At 35.3% G+C, this 22402-nt stretch overlaps 1 protein-coding gene across 2 annotated transcripts; it reads right to left on the bottom strand.

Moving 5' to 3' along the window:
* Nucleotides 1-846: 846 nt before the first annotated feature.
* Nucleotides 847-20536, bottom strand: atl1 (atlastin GTPase 1). 2 transcript variants are annotated; one of them, XM_005157009.6, is made up of 14 exons: nucleotides 20379-20525; nucleotides 13298-13548; nucleotides 10972-11106; nucleotides 10019-10123; nucleotides 9861-9911; nucleotides 9517-9573; nucleotides 9274-9366; nucleotides 6686-6824; nucleotides 6461-6588; nucleotides 6151-6207; nucleotides 5978-6049; nucleotides 3784-4215; nucleotides 1416-1430; nucleotides 847-1324 (listed from the first exon to the last, which is right to left on the bottom strand). In XM_005157009.6, exons 1-14 carry the CDS (start codon nucleotides 20410-20412, stop codon nucleotides 1214-1216), a joined length of 1680 nt encoding a protein of 559 aa, XP_005157066.1. In that variant the 5' UTR covers nucleotides 20413-20525; the 3' UTR covers nucleotides 847-1213. The 2 variants fall into 2 exon arrangements, with proteins under 2 accessions (XP_005157066.1, NP_001139172.1); NM_001145700.1 differs by lacking the exon at nucleotides 1416-1430 and having other exon boundaries at nucleotides 20379-20536.
* Between the last annotated feature and the right edge of the window lie 1866 nt (nucleotides 20537-22402).

The raw sequence follows: 22402 nt of genomic DNA, 5'->3' as shown, positions 1-22402 counted from the left end.
TTTTGGACAGAATTTATTAGGTTTGATTAATTGGGTTGATTTTGTAGGGCTGTGAATCATGCTTAAAATATAATAAACAAATTACAAGCACAGACAAATACTTTATAGAAAAGATGAAAGTGAAATAAACAGTGATTTACGGATTTCAGGGTAGTCAAATAGTTTTTAGATACAGGAATGTAATAATCAAATGTTAAATTTACACTGCAGATTCTTTACTGTATAAATAATTTAACAAAAATGGTAAAATATCTGAATGATTTCAACTCACTTAGGCCTTAAAACACATGCTGATGATAAACGTTCACTCCGTTAAACTCTGCAGTAACTACACAAATCTCATGTCTTCTCTACTGCAGCTCATGGACAACTATAATCATGAGCTGTGTCCGTCTTAGGATGCAATGTAACTATAGAAGAGTCGAGCTTTAAATAGTAAAGTTATCTAAATCATCTGTATTTTTGAACAAGATGCTAATGGTCTAATGCGATTCAATGATTTATGCTGAGCTAAGCTAAATGTGCTTTCGCCAGACCTGAAGATCAGCTGAATGGATTCAAAAATGGTAAAACTCAACTGTTTACATCTGGGGACTAGTAAAATGAGGCTATTTCCGAAAAAGTGGAGTGTTCCTTTAAAAAATACATATCCTGCGGTGACTATTGTGAATGCGCACATTGCGATATGCTGGACCCGATGTATTGTGCAGCCCTATAATCCCACTTATCATTTCAGAATAACTTCAGAGGAAACACTTTGTCCTCTTTCTAGAGCACTCATCCTGAGAGTGCCTGTTGTTGAATAATAGTTATTTGATTATCATTCAGAATGATCTCGACGACAGCTTGTGTTTTAAACATGTAGTATTTTATTCCCTTATAAATAGCACTGAACTCAACGAACAACATCCATTACAAAAGAAGAACAGACTGCTTTCATGTGAGTGTCAAAGAGAGAAACCGTATTTACAGTGAGAAGATGAGCGGCAGAACTAATACTGTGACTCGTTGTTTTACTGCAGGTCAGCCTGGATGTTTGCAGACTCTCTTCGGGGTCTGATTTTCCTCATCATGTGACTCTGGGCCTGAGCTGTAGGTGCAGGATGATGTTTCTGTGTTGTGTGAATGTGACCAGATGGAGAACTGTCCCGCGTCTCTTTCTCTCTTTGACTGTACGTACGCTCTACTGTCTCTGTCCACAAGCTGTGTTCGGTCAGTTTCGTTTCTTGTCCTGCTCGGGCTGTTGGTCGCTCTGGTGTCCAGGGAAGGCATGATTATACAGCTGCCTGTGGTTTGCCGCTACGCTGTACAGCTTATACAGAGCCTGAGGGAGACATGACAGAGATTGTAAAGTGTTATGGGATAGTATGTAAGCTGAAAGGTGAGTGTGTGCAGGTACAGTAAAGCCTTCTCACCTCATTTGTGTTTCCCTAAAACAAAGAGATAAGGAAATGGTAAATTTATGTCGTAAAGCAGATCTATTTGTCATAGATAATCATACACACTTTTGATCATTTTATATATATATATATATATATATATATACACACACACACACACACACACACACACACACACACACACACACACACACACACACATACATATATATACATATAGACATACATATATACGTGTGTGTGTATATACGCACATACATATAATAGTTTAATATGTAAACAGAATGTAATAAATATGTCATATATTTTATCGGGTATCCAATCATTTTGATCAAGATAGACAGCTAATATTTATTTATCAGCAATATTTTTGTTAAATTACAGTGAGAAGTATGGTTTCCATAAACACATTTTAATTTTTTATTTTAATATATTCCTTTAGAAGTGGGACATGTATTAAAATGTTTCTATATTTATATATGTATTTGTTTATTTATTATATTATATTATTGTTTATATTTAAACTGTAATAATATTGTGAAATAATACTATTAAATGTGGCTTTGCATAACAAGGAAAAGACTAGTAAGATTATGTTATGTTAAATATGTCATTTATATTTTAATGTACAGTGCATCCGGAAAGCAATCATTGCTCTTCACTTTTTTTACATTACAGCCTTATTCCAGAATGGATTAAATTAATATATAAATATCTACACACAATACCCCATAATGACAATGTAAAAAAAGATTTTGAAATTGTGGCAAATTTGTTAAAAAATAAACCTGAAAAATCACATGTACATCAGTATTAAGAATCAGTAACAGAAGCTCTAAATTGAGCTCCGGATCATTCTGTTTCCACTGATCATTCTTGAGATGTTTCAGCAGCTTAATTGGAGTTCACCTGTGGTAAATTCAGTTGATTGAACATGATTTGAAAAGGCATACACCTGTCTATATAAAGTCCCAGGGTTGGCAGTGCATGTCAAAGCACAATTGTCTCGAGGCAGAATGCAGGGGAAGGGCACAGAAAAACGTCTGCTACTCTGAAAAAGTTTCAATGAGCACAGTGACCTCCATCATTCGTAAGTGGATGATGTTTGGAACCACCAGGACTCTTCTTAGAGCTGGCCGGCCATCTAAGCTGAGTGATTGGGAGAGATGGGCCTTAGTCAGAGAGGTGATCCATAACCCGATGGTTACTCTGTCTGAGGTCCAGCGTTCTTCTGTGGAGAGAGGAGAACCTTACAGAAGGACAACCATCCACCAATCAGGCCTGTATGGTAGAGTGGCCAGACGGAAGCCACTCCCTGCCTGGAATTTGCCAAAAGGCATCTGAAGGACTCTCAGACCATAAGAAACCAAATTCTTTGATCTGACTAGAACTCTTTGAAGTGAATGCCAGGCGTTACATTTGGAGAAAACCAGGTACCACTCATTACCAGGCTAATATCATCCCTACTGTGAAGCATGGTGGTGACAGCATCATGCTGTGGGGATGTTTTTTTAGCAGCAGTTACTGAAAGACTAGTCAGGATAGAGGGAAAAATGAATGCAGCAATGTACAGAGACATCCTAAATGAAAACCTGCTTTAGAGTGCTCTTGACCTCAGACTGGGGCGACGGTTCATCTTTCAGCAGGACAATGACCCAAAGCAGACTGTGAAAATATCAATGGAGTGGCTTCACGACAACTCTGCGAATGTCCTTGAGTGGCCCAGCCAATGACCATACCTAATTCCTATTGAACATCTCTGGACAGATCTGAACATGGCTATACACCGTCGCTTCCCATCAAACCTGATAGAGCTTGAGAGGTACTGCAAAGAGGAATGGGCAAAAATTCCCAAAGACAGGTGTGCCAAGCTTGTGGCATCGTATTCAAAAATACTTCAGGCTGTAATTCCTGCCAAAGGTGCATCAACAAAGTATTGAGCAAATGCTCTGAATACTTATGTACATGTGATTTTTCAGGTTTTTTTTTCACATAGATTTTTTTTCACATTGTCATTATGGTGTATTGTGTGCAGAATTTTGGGGGAATAGTTTAATCCACAATTTTGGAATAAGGCTATAACAAAAAAATGTAAAAAAAAAAGAAAAAAAAAGTGAAGTGCAATGAATACTTTCCGTATGCACCTTGTTTGTGTGTGTGTGTGTGTGTGTGTATATATGTATATATATATATGTATATATATATATATATATATATATATATATATATATATATATATATATAGAAATATTTAAACAATCTAAATATATATATCTATCTATCTATACAAAAACAACATTTATTTTAAAAAGCTATATCTAAATGCAAAGTCTGTTAAAGTACATGTTCTGCTCATTTCCTCTTGTGTTGAGTGTTGTTGTACCTGATCCCACAGAGCTCCTGCCACCTGGTCGATGACCGCGCCCAGTTCTCTGTATTCTCCTGAGTAGCGAATATAAGCCCAGGTGCACAGAGTGATGAGCGCAAACCCCAGCACCATGTTGCAGACGCTGGCGATGACATCCACTCCCACGAAGCCTGTGATTCCTGCGGCCACGTACATCACGAAGATCACCACAAAGAGCGTGGCGGGTGTCCGAGCCGCGTGAAAGATGTTCTTGGAGTCGTTGTGTTTGATGTACTGAACGAACAGCTCATCGATCTCGGTCTCCAGCTGCAGCAGGTAACGCCGGCTGAACTCCTCGCCACCCATCTTCTTCACACTGCGGAATAATGCTAACGCCTCCTCGCGGATCTCCAGGTGACGTGCCTGAAGTTCACTCGGGGCGAGGAAAGGACGATCTCCTCCACTCACCTGGAGAGATAAAACATGCAGTTGAAGTCAAAACTGTAAGCCCTTCTCTGATTTATTTAGTTTTTCTTTTTCATATATTTTCCAAATGATGTTTACCTGAGGCATTTTTTTACAGTATTTCTATAATATTTTTTCTTCTGAAGAAAGTCTTATTTGTTTTATTTTGGCTAGACTAAAAGCAGTTTTCAATTTTTTAAAACCATTTTAGGGTTAATATTATTAGCCCCGTTAGTCTTCAGAACAAACCATCCTTATACAATAACTTGCCCAATTACCAAAACCAAATGAACCTGATTAAGCCTTTAAATGTCACTTTAAGCTGAATACTAGTATCTTGAATAATATCATGTAAAATATTTTAGAAATCAGTTATTAGAAATGATTTATTAAAACTATTATGTTTAAAAATGTGTTGGGAAACAAAATATTCTTTCAGCTTTACTAAAAGTGGGGGGAAAATATACAGAGGGGCTTATAATTGAGGATGGCACATAATTCTGACTTTAGCTGAATGTGCCTGTGGACCACAAAGACAGGAATAAGTATCAGCTTTTTAAAAATGTAGATGTACATCCAAAATCTGAATAGATAGGCTTTACATGTATGGATACTTTGTTAGTATAGGATAATATTTGACTGAGATTTGTTCTATTTGAAAGTCTGAAATCTGAGGGTTCAAAAACATGGAGAAAATCACATTAAGGTTAGGGTTAGGGTTTAGCAATGCACGTTATTAATCAAAAATTTAGTTTTGATTTATTTACAGTAAAAATGTACAAAATTGGACATTATCTTTCTTTAATATCTAATGATTTGTGCAATAAAAGAAAAATCGACACTTCAGTAATTGCCAAAAAATTTACCGGTCCAACTCATGCTAATTAGGGATAAACCGATAAAGATTTTTTGGCAAAACTGATAATTCTTAATATTTGGAAGCTGATTACAGATACATATATAATTCTTAGCCCTCCTGTTAAATTATTATTATTTTTTTTATTTCTGTCTTTTTTGCCCAACACATTATATACAAAACATAATAGTATTAATAGCTAGTAACTGATTTTTTTTGTCTTTGCCATGATGACAGTACATTAAATATTACTAGATATGTTTCAAGATACTAGTATTCAGCCTAAAGTGACATTTAAATGCTTAACTAGGTTAATTAGGTTAACAGACAAGCTAGGGGGAAATTTGCTTAATGCAGCTAATAATTTTGACCTTAAAATGGTTTTGAACAACTAAAAACTTTTTCCAAAAAAAAAAAACAAGACTTTCTCCAGAAAAAAATATCAAGGAAATACTGTAAAAATTTCCTTGCTCTGTTGAACATTAAGGAAATATTTGAAAAAAGGAAAATATTCACAGGAGGGCTAATGATTTTGACTTCAACCTTGTATAAACTCTTAAGACACCCAGAGTGTAATTTTTTATTATTATTATTTATTTATTATTATTATTTTTTATTTTGTTTATTTCATATATCTTATGTTGGGATAGTTAAAGTTCAAATATGGCAGGGTCATTTTGTTATTTGTTGACTAGTTGGATATAAATAAGATTCATGCTGTCCTGACAATATGGCAATGAAGATGATCGGAAATATATAAGCTGATAAATATAAATCTTGAACTTAACTTTTTCGAAATGTGAAAACTGACTAATAACTTTATTATCAGCTCATTATTAAGATAAGCATTTACCTGCTAATCAATATGGCAGCCAATATATCATGCATCCCTGTTAATGTCACACTCACCACCTCCATCTTCCTGTTGTACAGATCTTTAGCTCCAGCCACTGCTGCCAGATTATTGGCCTCTGCTGTGGCCTGTGAACACAAACACAACATAACATAACTTACTATGGCTATATTCGAAATCGCACCTTATATTCTGTGGAATGTGTGTGCTGAAGGTTAAGCTCTCGCACCTGTAACATGGATTTTGGATGTGGCAGCTCCTCTCCCTGGTAAATCTTGATATACGCCTAAAATCACAAACAGATATTCAGTTTACTCCAAGATTTCCAAATGTAAAGTGAACATTTATTAACAGCAGACAAATTAGAAATAAAAGATATATTGATACCTGCAGATTAAAATAAACGACATTGTTGAATATCAATTTTTCATGCTTTAAATCCTCTATCATATCGTAACTCTCGCAAGTATAGTAATTTTTTTGAGTATTAATAGTCTTATTCCTAACAGTAGCAACAACACTACCAACAAAACTGTTACCTTAAAATACTCCACGAGTCCACGGCAGGTGATTTTGCTTCCATTGATCTCTTTTACGTCCAGGTTTTTGGGGCGTAGTAAACACGGAACAAGCACTTGCAGATTATTGATGAACTCTTGATCGATCTCTGAAAACACAAGATCGAAAATAAATGAACATTGTTTTTAAAATACTTCACAGCGAAACTAAGATCTACTGATTAGCATGTATTGTTAGATATATACCCCTCAATCTGCCGTCAAAATGGGGGTTTGTGGCCACTTTGAGTCCTGGATGGGGCATGAGAAAGCAGGAGATGTTGGTGAAGCACGAATGGATGTGTTTCCTCACGTTCTGCAGCTCCTCGTGTTGATTCTCTGAGATCTGTGAAAAAACATGATATTACTGAACATTAGATTTTAATAATATTTTTGAAAACATTGATGTTAGCGGTGGTTCAGTTTCAATGATTTCAGTATGTTTAGCAGGTCTTGTAGGATTTGGCGATATCCTAACCTTCAAGTAAACAATTTAATCTGAACTAAAACGTGTTAAAAGAAAGAAGAGTTTTCTGATTCTGTCAGTTGGGATTAGGGTTAGGTTAAACACTTTATTATAAGGTGCTCTTGTTACATATTCTAAGTATTTACTATTATAGTAATTACCAGAGATGGGAGAAGGTCACACATTTACAAGTCACAAGCAAGTCTCGAGTCACAACCTTCAAGTCTCAAGTAAGTCAAGTCCATTTTTGCCAGACTCAAGTCAAGTCGAGTCACTGCTTATCTCAAGTCAAGTCATAGCTTGGTCTAGCAAGTCACTTTCAAGTCAATTAAGTTTTTGTTGATTTTAAAAAAATATATATATATATATATTTGCAATTTCTTTTGCGATTTATATTTACATATATAACTTTTGGCTTTGTATGTAATGCATATTATATAACAAACAGTTATTTATTAAACAAATTATTTGGAGTCATTTAACTCAAGTCCAAGTCAAGTCTCAAGTCATGACAGTCAAGTCCAAGTCAAGTCGAGTCTTTTTTGGATATTTGTCAAGCAAGTTTCAAGCCCTAAATTTTGCGACTTAAGTCAAGTCACATGCAACTAACCCTAACTCTAAGCTGAATTCTAACCCTAAGCATATAGGAAGCACATGTAATTAATAACCATTACTCAGCAGTTAGGGGCAAAGCAGTGGCGCAGTAGGTAGTGCTGTTGCCTCACAGCAAGAAGGTCGCTGGTTCGAACCTCGGCTCAGTTGGCGTTTCTGTGAGGAGTTTGCATGTTCTCCCTGCGTTTGCGTGGGTTTCTTCCGGGTGCTCTGGTTTCCCCCACAGTCCAAAGACATGCGGTACAGGTGAATTGGGTAGGCTAAATTGTCCATAGTGTATGAGTGGTTGTGTATGTGTGTGTGTGTGTGGATGTTTCCCAGAGATGGGTTGCGGCTGGAAGGGCATCCGCTGTGTAAAAATGTGCTGGATAAGTTGGTGGTTTTTGTGGCGACCCCGCATTAATAAAGGGACTAACCGACAAGAAAATGAATGAATGAATACTCAGCAGTTAAATAAACAGTATAACAACGACACCTTAAAAGAAAGTGTAACCCTATATTATTACATATCATTGTATATTAGTTAGGGTTAGGTTAAGCACTTTACTTAAATATGACCTTGTTACGTCTTCCATGTATTTACTACTATAGTAATTACAATTAGTAATACATAATTACATGCAACTAATCCTAAATCTAACCTGCATTCCAACCCTAACGACATGTTAATTGCTTGTAAATAATAATCCCCATTACTCATTACATTAAATGAACACTATAATAAGGATACTTTAAAATAAAGTGTAACCCTATATCTTTACATATCATTCTGTCAGTTAGGGTTAGGTTAACACTTTATTTTAAGGTGGCCTTGTTATGTCTTCCATGTATTTACTACTATACTAATTACAATTAATAATGCATAATTACATACAACTAAGCTGCAATCTAACCCTAATATAGTAAGGTCAAGTAATAAATTAGAACTACTCATAAACACTATAACAAGGACACCTTAAAATAAAGTGTAACCCTATATTATTATATTTTCTATGTCAGTTATGGTTATGGTTAACACTTTATTTTAAGGTGTCTTTGTTACATATTCTATGTGTTTCCTTAAGAACTAACACTAAATCTATCCTGCATTCTAACCCATACCATATGGTAAGCACGTGGTGTAATTAATAACCATAACTCAAAAATTTTAAATGTAAACTGTAACAAAGACACCTTAAAATAAAGTTTAATATATAATTACATTGATACATCAGGTTTTAAATGTCTCGTATAGTATATAGTGAGGATACAAAGGGGGAAGAAAAACTGCTCAGTTTTACTTAGTGGCTCAAACTGGGCAAAAAAAAGCTATTTATTTCAAATCAATTATATTTTAACAACATCAAAGCAGAATACTTACATAAAATGCCTTTATATATAATTTATTGCCCTGATAGTAAAATGATGTTTACATGCTTACTTTTATGATAAAGCTCAGTGATTTTAATTGTGTTTGGCAAAAATACGATACAATAGGGCTACACTGAGGATCCATCGATTCTCTCTTAGCGTTTTATTTATATCAATTATGAAGCTCATTGATTCTTGAGGTAAAAAAATGTAGATTGTTCTCTTTTTATATTTTTTTACAGCAAAACAACACGAGGAATTCCACAAATATTGCTGCATGTTTTGAGAAATGCTGCCATTTTAGGCCACAAAAATGCAAAATCCTGGTGTAAATCCTCCTGACATTTCCATGATTCCATAGACTTACTTTTAATCTTTTCTCCAGAAATTTCATTCCTCCTTCCTGTCCATAAGGAAACTCGTATGGAAAGCTCCAGTCCCGCACCAGAAAGATCAGTGACTTGTGAAATGACACATAGCAGGTGGTTAGGGACATTTTTTATACGAGTATCATTACATGAAACTTTGGAACAAAACATACTGAAAACAGATGCTGCTTTCAGAATTGTATCACTGTTAGAAGCTGACAGCCGAAGCGTTAAAATAATACCTGAAACGGTTTGAGAAATGTTTCTTCCATAGCCAGTCTGCCATATTCGGTGAAGAGCTATACAGGTCACAGAAAAACACATACTTATTACTTATAAAAATATTTATTGTTGTATATTGTTTCACATTATAAATGTAAGATTATTTTCAGTTCTGTTTCACACACAAAACTACAGCTTTCCCAGATTATTGCATTCCAAGCAGGACTAATGTGATAAGGTAATAATAATGCTGTCAAGAAACTTTAATTTCTTGCAAACACCCACTGTAGTTCTCAATCTTTAAAGCCTAACTGTCTCACTACATTTACTATCATTGTGGATTCCTGTATGAGTCTTTATATACCTGCAAATGCTGAAGATCGTCTTCCTGAACATTCTGGGATATGTTGTACACCTAGAAGGAACCGAAATGGCGTCAATGTTAACTTTTCACTGAGAACGAAGAGTTATTACTTCACTTATTTTGGGGGTGATATTTGTGCAGTGTTGTGAATGTAAAACCTGCATAGAGCTGATCATGGTACTGAGGGCGAATACAGTAGCTGAGTCACGGAGAGTGGACTGGCTGTCGAAGGTTCCTTGTGTGTCCATTAGCAGCACTGCCACCTAAAGGCGAAAAGATATAATACACGACTGCCTTTCAAACCATGACACAAACCTCTCAGGGAGTTTTACTTCATTTAACATACAAGAATACGGTAAAGACTCAGCTTACATACAGTAGATATGTTATAAAGCTGTTAAAGTCTTGAAACTAGACCATTTTGAGCGACAAAAGCAATGGTCCCAGCGTATTTCCTTTTTTACATTTTTAATTTTCTATAGCTTCTGAGAATACAAAAAGCCATATAATGATAAATAATGTTATGATAGTTATGTTAACATTATGATTGAATTGCCTCTTGTTACAGTTATGAAATAGTTTGATAACAAGCATGAAATGTTTATGACCACATGTACCATTGGGGTCAGTAAGGAATGACTGCTTCTATTCAACAATTAGTTGATCATAAGCTGACATTTATAATGAAAAAAGTAATTCTGCTTGTTAAGATTTCTTCTTTAAATAAATGCTATTCTTTTGTACATTATATTAACTGATAAATACAGTAAGAGTTGTTAATGATGATATTTATAATAAACTCCTCAGATTTTTCTTATTCTTAAAGCATTTCATGAGCACCAAAACAATATTTTTAAACGGTTTCTCACGTGACACTGATAAATAAAGCAATGATGCTAATAATTTGGGTTTTCCATTACGTGAACATTTTAAATAGTAAAAATACAGTATTTCATAACATTACTGTTTTTATTGTATCTTTAATTAAATAAATTCAGAATAAATGCTAGATACTTAAAAACATTTACAAAGATAATTGACCCCCAAACATTTAAACAGTACAGGTAGTGTGATTAACTGTAGTGTCCAAGTAGGTTAGATGGGCTCTCACCTTGCTACCGTCTGGTTTGTCCACCAGGAAGACTTCACTCCAGATCTGGATTCCGGTGGTCTCCCGCTCTGATCCTCCTCTCCATGAGAATCCTGTCAGCGGCTCTTCAGCATCCCCCAACCACTTTTCACTGGCCTAAACACACAGGCACAAATTACAGATTCACAGAAAGTAAGACTAACAGTAAGTATTCCAGTCACTGGCTTTTACTAAAATTTTACAATTGTATTTTTTCAGAAGCATACAAAATGGGGTATTTATACCAATACACACCAGCAGGTCAAATTCACCTGTATTATATGTCTTTATTTTTGCACAGACATATTTGCTAAGCAACTCCTTTCACCCGCTAAGATACTGGTATTTACTTTTAGTTACAATAGATGAAAAGGTATATGAATGTCAAACAAGTATTAGAGACACTAAACACAGTGTAATAAATGCTGGGTTCCAAACAAATTCTTCATGTTGTCCCAACACAAATTAAGTTAATTGAACATTAAAAAATTAGGTTGTCCCAAATAAAGATCAAGTATTGTGTTGATTCTGCTCATTTTAAATAAGTAGCTTGAACAAGAAGCAAGAATATTTTTTTTGAGTGAGTGATGGAGACTAGAGATGATCTGATGTTGTTGAGATTTCTCGTGTCCTTGGTCGGCTCAGCATCATTGCTGAGACATTACTTTATAAAGAAAACTGTGACAATATGATTCAGCCATATCAAAACTATAATCATGTACATGGATAAAATTAATCCACTGGCAGTTTTATTGGTAATTAAAATAAATAAATCCTTAAATGAAAAAGATGTTAATTACCAACCCTAATGTTGTTCCAGACCCCTGAAACCTTTGTTCATCATAAGACACCGGTATCAAAGCCAGGTCTTGGAGGGCCCTCCACAGTTTAGTTCCAACCCTGCTTAAACACACTTACCTGTACGTTTCAAACAAGCCTGAAGGACTCAATTAGTTTGATCAGGTGTGTTTAATTAGGGTTGGAACTAAACTATGCAGAGCTGTGGCGCTACATACAAAGCAACGGTCCCGACTCGACTTGAATCAGAAAGTCCAGAATAATAGCAAAAAACATCCACAAAACAGACCTGAATGAGGACCTGAATTTTCTGAATGGGTCTGGAAATTTGCTGTCTATGGAGGATGAGGGAGCTCTCCGATTTCACCTTAAATATCTAAATTAATCCATCAGATGGCGCTATGGGTATAGAGTAAAATAAAAGTATAAATAATTAAAAGAAGGGCCAATATTAAAAAGAAAGTAGCCAAACGTAAAGAAGGGTCATACATTTTAAACAAATGAAGATGAATGGTCTGTTTTGAGGATGCTTCTAGAACCTTACTGTATATGCTCTCCAAGTTCACCTTAAATATCGGAATCACCTTAAATATCTAAATGAATCCATTAGAGGGTGCTATTATAGAGCTAATAGTATGGCAAAACTATCTGAATTTGAATTGTGTTCATTTGAATTATTGACAATTGTAATTTAATCTGAATTTTTATATGCTGTAAAAATTGTTTTGAATTTCTTAATTTTAATTTTAATTTCATAACTTGAATATGAATATATAAATTTGGTTCACTGAAGCATGTATGTATTTATTACAGAAACTACTGAAAATAGGTGAGCCCGACAGTCAGTTTGCAGAAGAATTGTGTCCTCCTGAGCCTCAGATACACCAGTAAACTCATGCAGCTCTGTGACCTACTCTCTGCTGAATCGGAATTTCACGATCTGAATTTCTGGTTTTAAAGTTTAGGATATTGAATTTGAATTTGAAAATTTGAAACTGTATTTTTACAAACTGGATATCTGCAGTCTATGAATTCAGAACACCAAAAATCTGAAGTTTGAAAATACGTCTATAAAAATTCAGCCTTAAAAATTTAAAGCAATGGCATATAAAAATTCAGATTTTTGAAATTACAATTGTTCAAATGAACACAATTCAAATTCAGATTGTTTAGGTATTTCATTAGCAACATAGGCCATGGGTATAACGTTAAATAAATAGAAAATATGGAAAGTATAAAAAAAAGGGGGCAAAAGTTTTAAAAAAATAAAGATGTGGTCTGTTTTGAGCAATTTTTTATTTATTTATTTTTTGTTTTTTGCTTCTTGACTATATTAGAGTCTGGAACCTTGCTGTCTATAGAGGATTTAACTATTTGATTTCACCTTAGATATCTAAATTTGCATTCTGAAAATAAACAAAGGACTCAAGGGTCTGGAATGACATGAGGGTGAGGAATCAATAACATCATTTTCCTTTTTGGGTGAACCAGCACTTTAAGACAACCTGACCTGGCTGTACATGTAGCGCAGCATGAAGTCCATGAGGAAGGATTTGCCCTTCCGGAAGGCTCCTGCCACAGAAATGGCCACCACCTCTCTGTCTCGGACCTCCTCGGACAGCAGGATCTTACTGAGCGCTGCCTCGTCCAGCTCAAACGTATGGTCATCTTTCACCACCAGCACCTGCACCGGACGCGCCCGACCGTCGGCCTCCTCCTCCTCAGAGCTCCAGTCATACACGTTCTTATCCACGAAAGACCCTGCAAACAACCGCATTAAATATCACAACAACTCTCTTAGAGGCAACTATAGATGGAATAACATCCAGCAATGTAAGCAAACCTCAGAGACACCATGTGCTTTCAATGCTTTTAAAGCTGCTGCTTTTAAACGCTGTGCTCTCTTTCTATCATAATGTAAGGGATGCTGATACGTGTAGATTCCATACATTATGATGAACTTTGATAGAGAATTTCTGTAACAAAATTAACTCTTGTTAACAAGTGAAACCTAACTGGAAAAGTTTCCATTATTTACTATTGAAGTTTAGTCTTATATTTGTAGTATGTGTGATATGTTTTTTAAATTGACACTGTGACTCAGTGGTTAGCATTGCTCACAGCAATAAGGTCGCTGGTTCGAGTCCCGGCTGGGTCAGTTGGCATTTCTGTGTGGAGTTTGCATGTTCTCCCCGTGGTTGCGTGGGTTTCCTCCAGGTGCTCAGGTTTCTCCCACAGTCTAAAGACATGAGCTGTAGGTGAATTGAATAAACTAAATTGTCCGTAGTGTACGAGTGTGAATGAGGTGGATGTTTCCCAATACTGGGTTGCAGCAGGAAGGGCATCCGCTGTGTAAAACATATGCTGGATAAGTTGGTGGTTCATTCCGCTGTGGCAACCCCTGATGAATAAAGAGACTAAGCCGAAGGAAAAAGAATGAATGAATAAATGTAATAATAAAAATAAATTTTGTTTATAATGAGCATTTCTCAGACTCAAAGTGCTAACAAGAGCCTCAGAACACAATAAAACATTAAATATAAAAAAAATACATGTAAAAAGTAAGCCTCATAAATTATAAGCAATGCTAAAAAGGTAAGGTTTAATAAGTTTCTTAAAACAGTCCAGTGAACTGGCGTTCCTGATGTTTGTGGGATAAGCATTCCACAATTTAGGTGCACAGTAGGAGAATGCCCTACCTCCCGTACTGCTGAGTTTGCAAAGAGGCTGAAACAAGGGGAGCCCCGAAACGTAAAAACGTAAAAAACGATGTTATTATGTTAATATTAAAATGTAGTTTAAATATTACATTTAATTTCTATGTAAGTTTGTTTCAGTTAATTTATTAAGAATATTTCACCTCAAAAAATGGAAATAGAACTACACACTATTTATTTACTCGCACTTAAGTGGCTCAACTTAAGCTTTTTACTAAAATGTTTGTTTTATTCCCATATTTGTAGAATGTGTTGTGTGTGTGTGTGTGTTTTAATGACAGTTTTCAAATGTACTATTAATTAAATATTAATATAAAAAAATTATTTAAAATTTAAATATTGAAAGTTTCGATGTTACATTATTTCAATTAAATAAATTTAATCGCAATATTTTAGACAAAAAAAAAAGAAATAGAGTTACAATTATTTACTCATACTTAAGTGGTTTAATTTAAGATTTTTACTTAAGCTTTTCTCTAAAATCTTTGTTTAATTCTCATTTTTGAAGTATGTGTTGTGTGTTTTAAATTGCCGACAGCTAGCTCTCTGCAACTCTCACATGATGTGCCAACTGAAGCTAAGCAGAATATTTGAATATACAGTTTTTAATATTTGAGACTATTACAAACTGTCAGTACCTGGATGGGAGATCTCATTCCGAAAGCTAGGTTGCTGCTGGAAGTGGTGTTAGTGAGGCCAACAGAGGCACTCAAACTGCGGTCTGTGTGGGTCCTAACGCCCCAGTATAGTGATGGTGACTGTATCCGCTTGTTAAGTGGTGACGTTTGTAATACTGTTTCCGGGACCAAGTCGCCACTCATTTGAGTTGAGAAATTATTCATTTATGATAACTTTTTATTCATATCACACATTAAAGTTAATTTTATATAAAGTCATAGTGTACACAACAATCTCTGAGCTTGCTGCATAACAAATACAACAATTTTAGCAATTTATAAAAAAATGAATCACTTTCTGGCCATTGGATATTAAGCATGGACATATATATTGCGATCGTGACTGCTCAGTGAGTGCCATCTTTTGGATGAGACATTACACCGAGGTCCTGACTCTCTGTGTTCGTTAAAAATCCCAGGATGTCCTTCGAAAAAGAGTACGGGTTTAACCCTGGCATCCTGGCCAAATTTGCCCACGTGCCCCTGTCCATCATTGCCTTAATTTAATTGGAATATTCCACCCAAAAAAATGAAAAGAGAATTACAACCTGTTTATTTACTTACACTTGAGTGCTTCTAAACCTTTATGAGAGTCTTTTTGTTCTGTTGAACACTAAATAAGATATTTTGAGAATATTAGAAACTGGCAGCCACTGACATCCACAGTAGAAACAATAAATACTATGGAAGTCGATGGTTTCCAGTTTCCAACATTTTTCAAAATATTAACAGAAGAAAGGAACTCAAACAGGATTGTTACAAATGAGAGCTGAGTAAATGATGACAGAATTTTTATAAATTTTTTTATTAATAAAATTAAGGCCCTTTATATCGAAGTAGATATTTAGCCGCACCATACTGTTGTTTCGTAACATCTAGTTTTTATGAGGTGGGTTGTTAGCCCAATGCTCAACCCCCAACCTGGAGTACCAGGACATACACACATATGCTACGGACAACATACGCTTACCCAATTCACCTGTAGCGCATGTCTTTGGACTGTGGGGGAAACCGGAGCACACGGAAGAAACCCACGCAAACACGGGGAGAACATACAAACTCCTCACAGAAATACCAACTGACCCAGCGAGGGCTCGAACCAGCGACCTACTTGCCAAGAGGGGACAACGCTACCCACTGTGACTATTGCCCTTTTTATAATAAGCAAACAATTTAATTAAATTTAGTTTATTCTAATCTAATGATAACTTTGCTTATATATGTGCATTTTCATCCTCTCTCTAAGTCACATTGTATTCTCAAAATGAATGAAGCATTAATGCCATGTTGCACTTTAGATAATCATCTGTCTGATAAGTCTATATTCAAATCAGAGACAAGCTATGCTAACACAAATGTTACGGAAGAGCATTCTAAAAGCAAAGACTCTCAATCCTTACTCAATTTAACAATCTTCTGGGACCAACGGTTGAGTCATGGTTTAGTAGGGCTTAATGCAGCAGACAATCCTAATGGATGATCTTGACCTCTGTTATCAAGGCCAGTGTGGTGTGGCTCATAGAGATGTTTTATTGGTTTAGAGGTCCTCAAATACGTCTCAGGCCTCCTAATGTAAAAACTAGTGGTCAAGCATAATACCAACCGGTAATGTGCATGTGAACCAGGTTGCTTTGGAGAATCAAATTGATGTATCGGTCAAGTATTTTCTTAAATGCAAATGCACAGTAATGGAATGGAGAGCATTTCGGATAGGAGTTGTTGACATGATGGTGCATTTTTTACTGTCACACATGACAAATATGAATATAATTAGTATTGTCATCTTTTAAAATGTTAAATGGTTAAATATTGTCTTCCATAGACCTTTTAATGACCTTTTATAGACCATTTTGAGGGATGTAAACAATAACAATGGTCCAATCGTATTTCCTGTTTACATTTTTAATTTTTATAGCTTCCGAGAATCCAAAAAGAGCCACATATTTATCAATAATATTATGGCAGCTGTTTTACGTTATGGAATTGCTTTTTGTTACAGTTATTAAATAGATTGATAACAAGCAGGAAATATTCACGGGCCAATGACATGAAAACATTGAAATGGTCTAAAAATCTACTGTGTTGTTAGATTTTTTTTTTTTTACATATTTGAGCTAAAACTCAAAACTGACCTATGCTGTGACTTTCTCAAGTAAATACAGCTCTTATAAGTTAAAAAGAAAATTATAGTAAAAGGAAAATTGGGCCTAATTTTCATTCATTCATTTTCCTTCAGCTTAATCCCTGATTTGTCAGAGGTCACCAAAGTGGAATAAACCGCCAGCCTAAATTTACAAGTGGCTATTTTAGTAAATGCCAATCCTTTTTTTCATCCATATATGTCAGAAAACATAGGAAAGTGATCCATTTTTTCATTGACAGCCATGTACTCTGGTGTGATACAATATGCTAAACTTTAATTAGTTGAGGGATCTCATTCAGGATCATGTGGCTGAAGCCCCCTGTGAAGCCCATCATGTGCACATGCTCAGTTTTTGTCTCAAAATGTTCACATATTTTTGTACCCACTATAAAATTGTTGTGTTTTGTTTGTCTTTGGTGTAAAACTCCTGTTTATTTAAAATGTCTTACAAGTCATGGAGAAGTCATTCACTGACTGTATGAATGTTACGGTCTCTACTTGGATACGACTCGTGATCCTAAGACAATGTTACATAATTAAACAACGGCCAATGTGCTCCAACTAGGCATGGGACAATAACCGTTTTCAAGATATATCGTGGTTTGGAAAAGTCAAGGTTTTAAAACCAACAAATCTTTCTGCTATACCATCTCTAAGGTATGTGTATGATTTTTTTTATTTACATTTTTTTTTTATTTGTTAGGACAGCAGATATCCAAAGATGCCGTTTTAAATTGTAAAGAAATCTGTGTGTTTGATGACAAATGAAGACAGCAGAGGTCAATGATTCATTTTCATTATTTAGCCTGACATGTTTACCATTCTAAAATATTATAAATCTTTCCCAAAATAAAATAGATTGTGTTCAAAAGGGGAAAAAAGTTTGTACCCAGACATTTAAAAAAATAAATATTTTAGAGCAGTAATCACAATACCATGAAAGCATGATATTTTTATCCAAGGTTATCATACCGTCATAATCTTATACCCTCCCATGCCTAGCTTCAACTAATTTATTTATTAACATAATGTAATCAGCAAAACAATCCAAAATGACAAGAGGTGGGGAGCCCAACTACATAATAAATAACAATCAAACTAACCTTAAAGCAGGCTGGGACTAACCACTTCAAACAAACATTAAAAGGAAAGTGTAAAGGAGAACACAACAATAAAGCCATCAGAAACTGTGGTGGTGTGGAGGAATGAGCATAAGTAAGAAGTCTGCTTCTGTCCATTTTAAAAACTTGACATCACCAAATCAACCAATAGAAAACTGAGGAGGAAAAAAGACAAGCAAGATCAACTGAAAGTGATAATTAGGGGCAGGAGTGAACGACACACGTAACATGACGATAAGTGTCCATGAAGATGAATCGCTCTTATTCTGTTTGTATACCATCAAGAGTTCATTCATTCATTCATTTTCTTTCAGTTTAGTCTCTATTTCAGAGGTCGCCACAGCGGAATGAACCGCCAACTTATCCAGCATATGTTTTACGCAGTGGATGCCCTTCCAGCAGCAACCCAGTACTAGGAAACACCCGTACACTCATTCACTCACACACATACACTATACAGCCAATTTAGTTCATCCAATTCACTTATAGCGCATGTCTTTGGACTCAAACCAGTGACCTTCTTGCTTTTAGGCAACAGTGCTAACCACTGAACCACCATGCCGCCTCATCAAGAGTTCATTCATTCATTTTCTTTTCGGTCCCTTTATTAATCTGAGGTCGCTACAGCGGAATGAACCGCCAACTTATCCAGCATTTGTTTTATGCAGCAGATGCCCTCCCAGCTGCAACCCGTCACTGGGAAACATCCATGCACACTCATTCACACACATTCACTACGGACAATTTAGCCTTCCCATTTCACCTATAGTGCATGTCTTTGGACATAGGGGACAACAAAGCACACTGAGGAAACCCACGCCAACACAGAGAGAACATGCAAACTCCAAACAAATGCCAACTGGCCTAGCAGCGACTATCCTGCTTATAGGTGACAGTGCTAACCCCTGAGCCACCGTGTCGCCTCATTTAGAGTTTTTTTTTTCTTAATTTTTTTTATGTCGCACCATTTTTACAATAAAGTTTAGTAAAAATGTATTTATTAAAAAAACACAGTGAAAGAACTGATAAAGTTAGTGGCTACTTATATTTTCTCATACATCAGATTTCTCCAAAAATGGTGTTTTACACACACCATAAAGCATTTTACTGCCTATATGTCAATAACCCACATACCATATTTGATCACTTTGATTATTGGGCCCCATGCAAATCTTAAGGATGTGACGAGGCTGTTCACAGCATTGCATTTACACTTCAGCCATTGGTCCTCCTCAATAAAGCGACACCAATACTATCCCAACACTGTAAATTATTTACATTCAAATGACCTCGCAGAGCTCCCGTTCCTCTCGCTTGCTCTCTATCATGTCATATTCACCTGGTCAGGCCTGTATGGAGCAGTAAGCTTCACACGACCACCATCTACTGTATATTATATAAATCAGCATCTCCATACAGGCCTGTAGCAGATGCACAGAGCTCTGCTTATGTGGGTCACTGGCATGCACACACTCACTTCACACACATTTCTTATTTGAAACACTGCAGTGAAGGAAAAGTGTCTAATAAATGCAACTTATATGTCAATATAAATAAAGACTGGGATGAATAATTCAAAAATTGAGCATATTATTGACTGGTGTGCATGTAAAATGAGTGTGTGAATTAAAAAACGAGCCAACTCTGGCATAACAATTCTGCAAATGTCATGTTGCTGTTAAATATAGATATTAAAGCGTTAAAATAGCTGTCATCACAAACGCGCGCGCGCGCACAGGGCGGAACAGGGCTGTGGTCCGAACCAAATCATCTGATTTAGATGATGAAAAAATATATGTGTATTTATATGTGTGTGTTCTTTAAAATACAGAAAGGTTGTGACAGGCATCTTCACAGAATTTTACAATAATAACCCACAGTATCACAGGGTGTCTCTCGGCCGGTCGGTTTATTGTTTAAAATATGGACTCACCCCAGCTATCTCTGTCCTTTTTGTCCCGTGCCATGTCGCGCTGGTTGTTTTGGTCAGTATTCGGGGTCGGGTCGGATTTAAGCAGCGTTCATGAGACGAATGCGATGCTGGAAATCAGCTGCCAGTGATGGAGGCTCATTCTCATCTGAAGCGAACATGCAGCGTGCTTTTAGACCGCTGGTGGCGCTGTGAGAGGCTGCATGGTAAACATTTCTAATGTAATAAATTAACTGTAGTGGGCGGGGCTTAGAGACAGTGCAATGCCTCTTACTGGTCAAGCACAAACAGTTCTCATATTTTAACCCTTTACTTGATTGAATGATTTTGTTGTTGCTGCTTTTGTTAAAGCCTCATTTTGAAATGTAAAAGACATGTATATTGAATTACATTATTACATTTTTTACTACTCATTGTGTTATCTGTATTTATTAATTTATACATTTATAGACATATTTATTTGAATAATTTATCTAAATGCAGTTTATTACAGTTTTTATTTATTTATTTTAATTCTTTCTTGTTAATTCATTCTAATCTTGTTAAACTTTATATTTTTGCATTAATTGTTTATTATTCTAAGCACTACATTATTTTAATACATTTTGATGTATTTTTTGTTCATTAATGTATTTTTTGTTTATTATAATGCAATGTCTGGTTTATTTTCTTACTTGATTACATTTATATTTGTAATTAATATTGTATAATATTCTTTACATTATATATTATGTTAATGCATACTGTGTAGTATAAATGTATAGAGTATATTATATTTATGATATGGTTTATACTTTCCACTATTTCCCGGCGCTCCCTAAACACTCATTTAAATTATAATTTTTTATTTTTTTTAATTAGATTGATTCTAGATTATTTTAAACATATTTTACATGTATATTTCTTCAAGTATCCCCATTACTCCTTTGATGGCCAATTAGAAAACATCTGTTCTATAATAAAAATAAATAAATCTTTTAAGGTGTATAATTTTAAATAGGGAAAAATAAACTGGACAAAACGTTAATTTCTGTGTCTGTTCTGCATTGGCACTGTATACAAGAGTTTGTATTACAACTTACAAAAATAATTTATGATATTAATTTTTTACTTCATGACCTTCTCCCATGAGTTCACTATTGTGATAATTATATTAAAATAAAAATTATTAAATGACAGTTTTTCAGTCGCTAACAGGTGTTTTTCCAAGTTGTCACATTTTCAAAACTCTAAACACAAAAAGCACAGCCACAGTCTTTTGTGGCCATACCATTCACACATTTCATGTCGTTTTCACCCAATATGCAGTCAGTGAACACATTTCCACAATGCTTACATTTTCTTAACAAACAAGCTCTACCTTCCAACAAAATTATGAATTGTTTTTGTAGTATTTACGAATGTTAACATACAACAACCCGCGATAGCAAAAACAATATTCCAAACCTTAGATACAGAATAAAAACCTCTGCTTCTGCAATGATATCAGTTTAACCATAATATCAAAAATATATCTCAGCTGATAATAAACAACAAACAATTGAATAATTGACACACAGCTGATTTATGTTGGGTAAATTAAACCAACCACAGCTGATTCCAGTCTGGCTTAGACTCAGGGGCAGGGGTTCTTTTTTTCTATTATGTTTACACGTATACAGTAAAAGGAGGACCTTGAGGAGTGATGTTCATGAAAACATGTGGCCTAATCCTGAAGTTCACAGAGATTGACATAGTCATTTTTAGATTAAAGTTTTTTTTAGATCCCCCCTCCCTTTTTACCTGGGCTTTTTGTTGTTGTTTTTTAGTTTTGTTTTTTGTTCAGAATGCTCTTGTGTGTTTCATAAATATTGAGTTCACTGTAAGCAATATTGTAAAACCTTTTCTGTTCTATTACCGTGTTTCTACACTTTCTGAAATAAAGGTACTCGAGCTGTCACTGGGGTGGTACATTTTCAACAGGTACACAATTGTACTTAAAGGGTTCATATTGGTACCTCAAAAGTATATATTAGTACCTAAAAAAT

The sequence above is a fragment of the Danio rerio genome, chromosome 13 (assembly GCF_049306965.1).
Source record: "Danio rerio strain Tuebingen ecotype United States chromosome 13, GRCz12tu, whole genome shotgun sequence".
Lineage (NCBI taxonomy): Eukaryota > Metazoa > Chordata > Actinopteri > Cypriniformes > Danionidae > Danio > Danio rerio.
The sequence above is the reverse complement of the archived record's forward strand: the minus strand, read 5'-3'. Positions and strand labels throughout refer to the sequence as shown.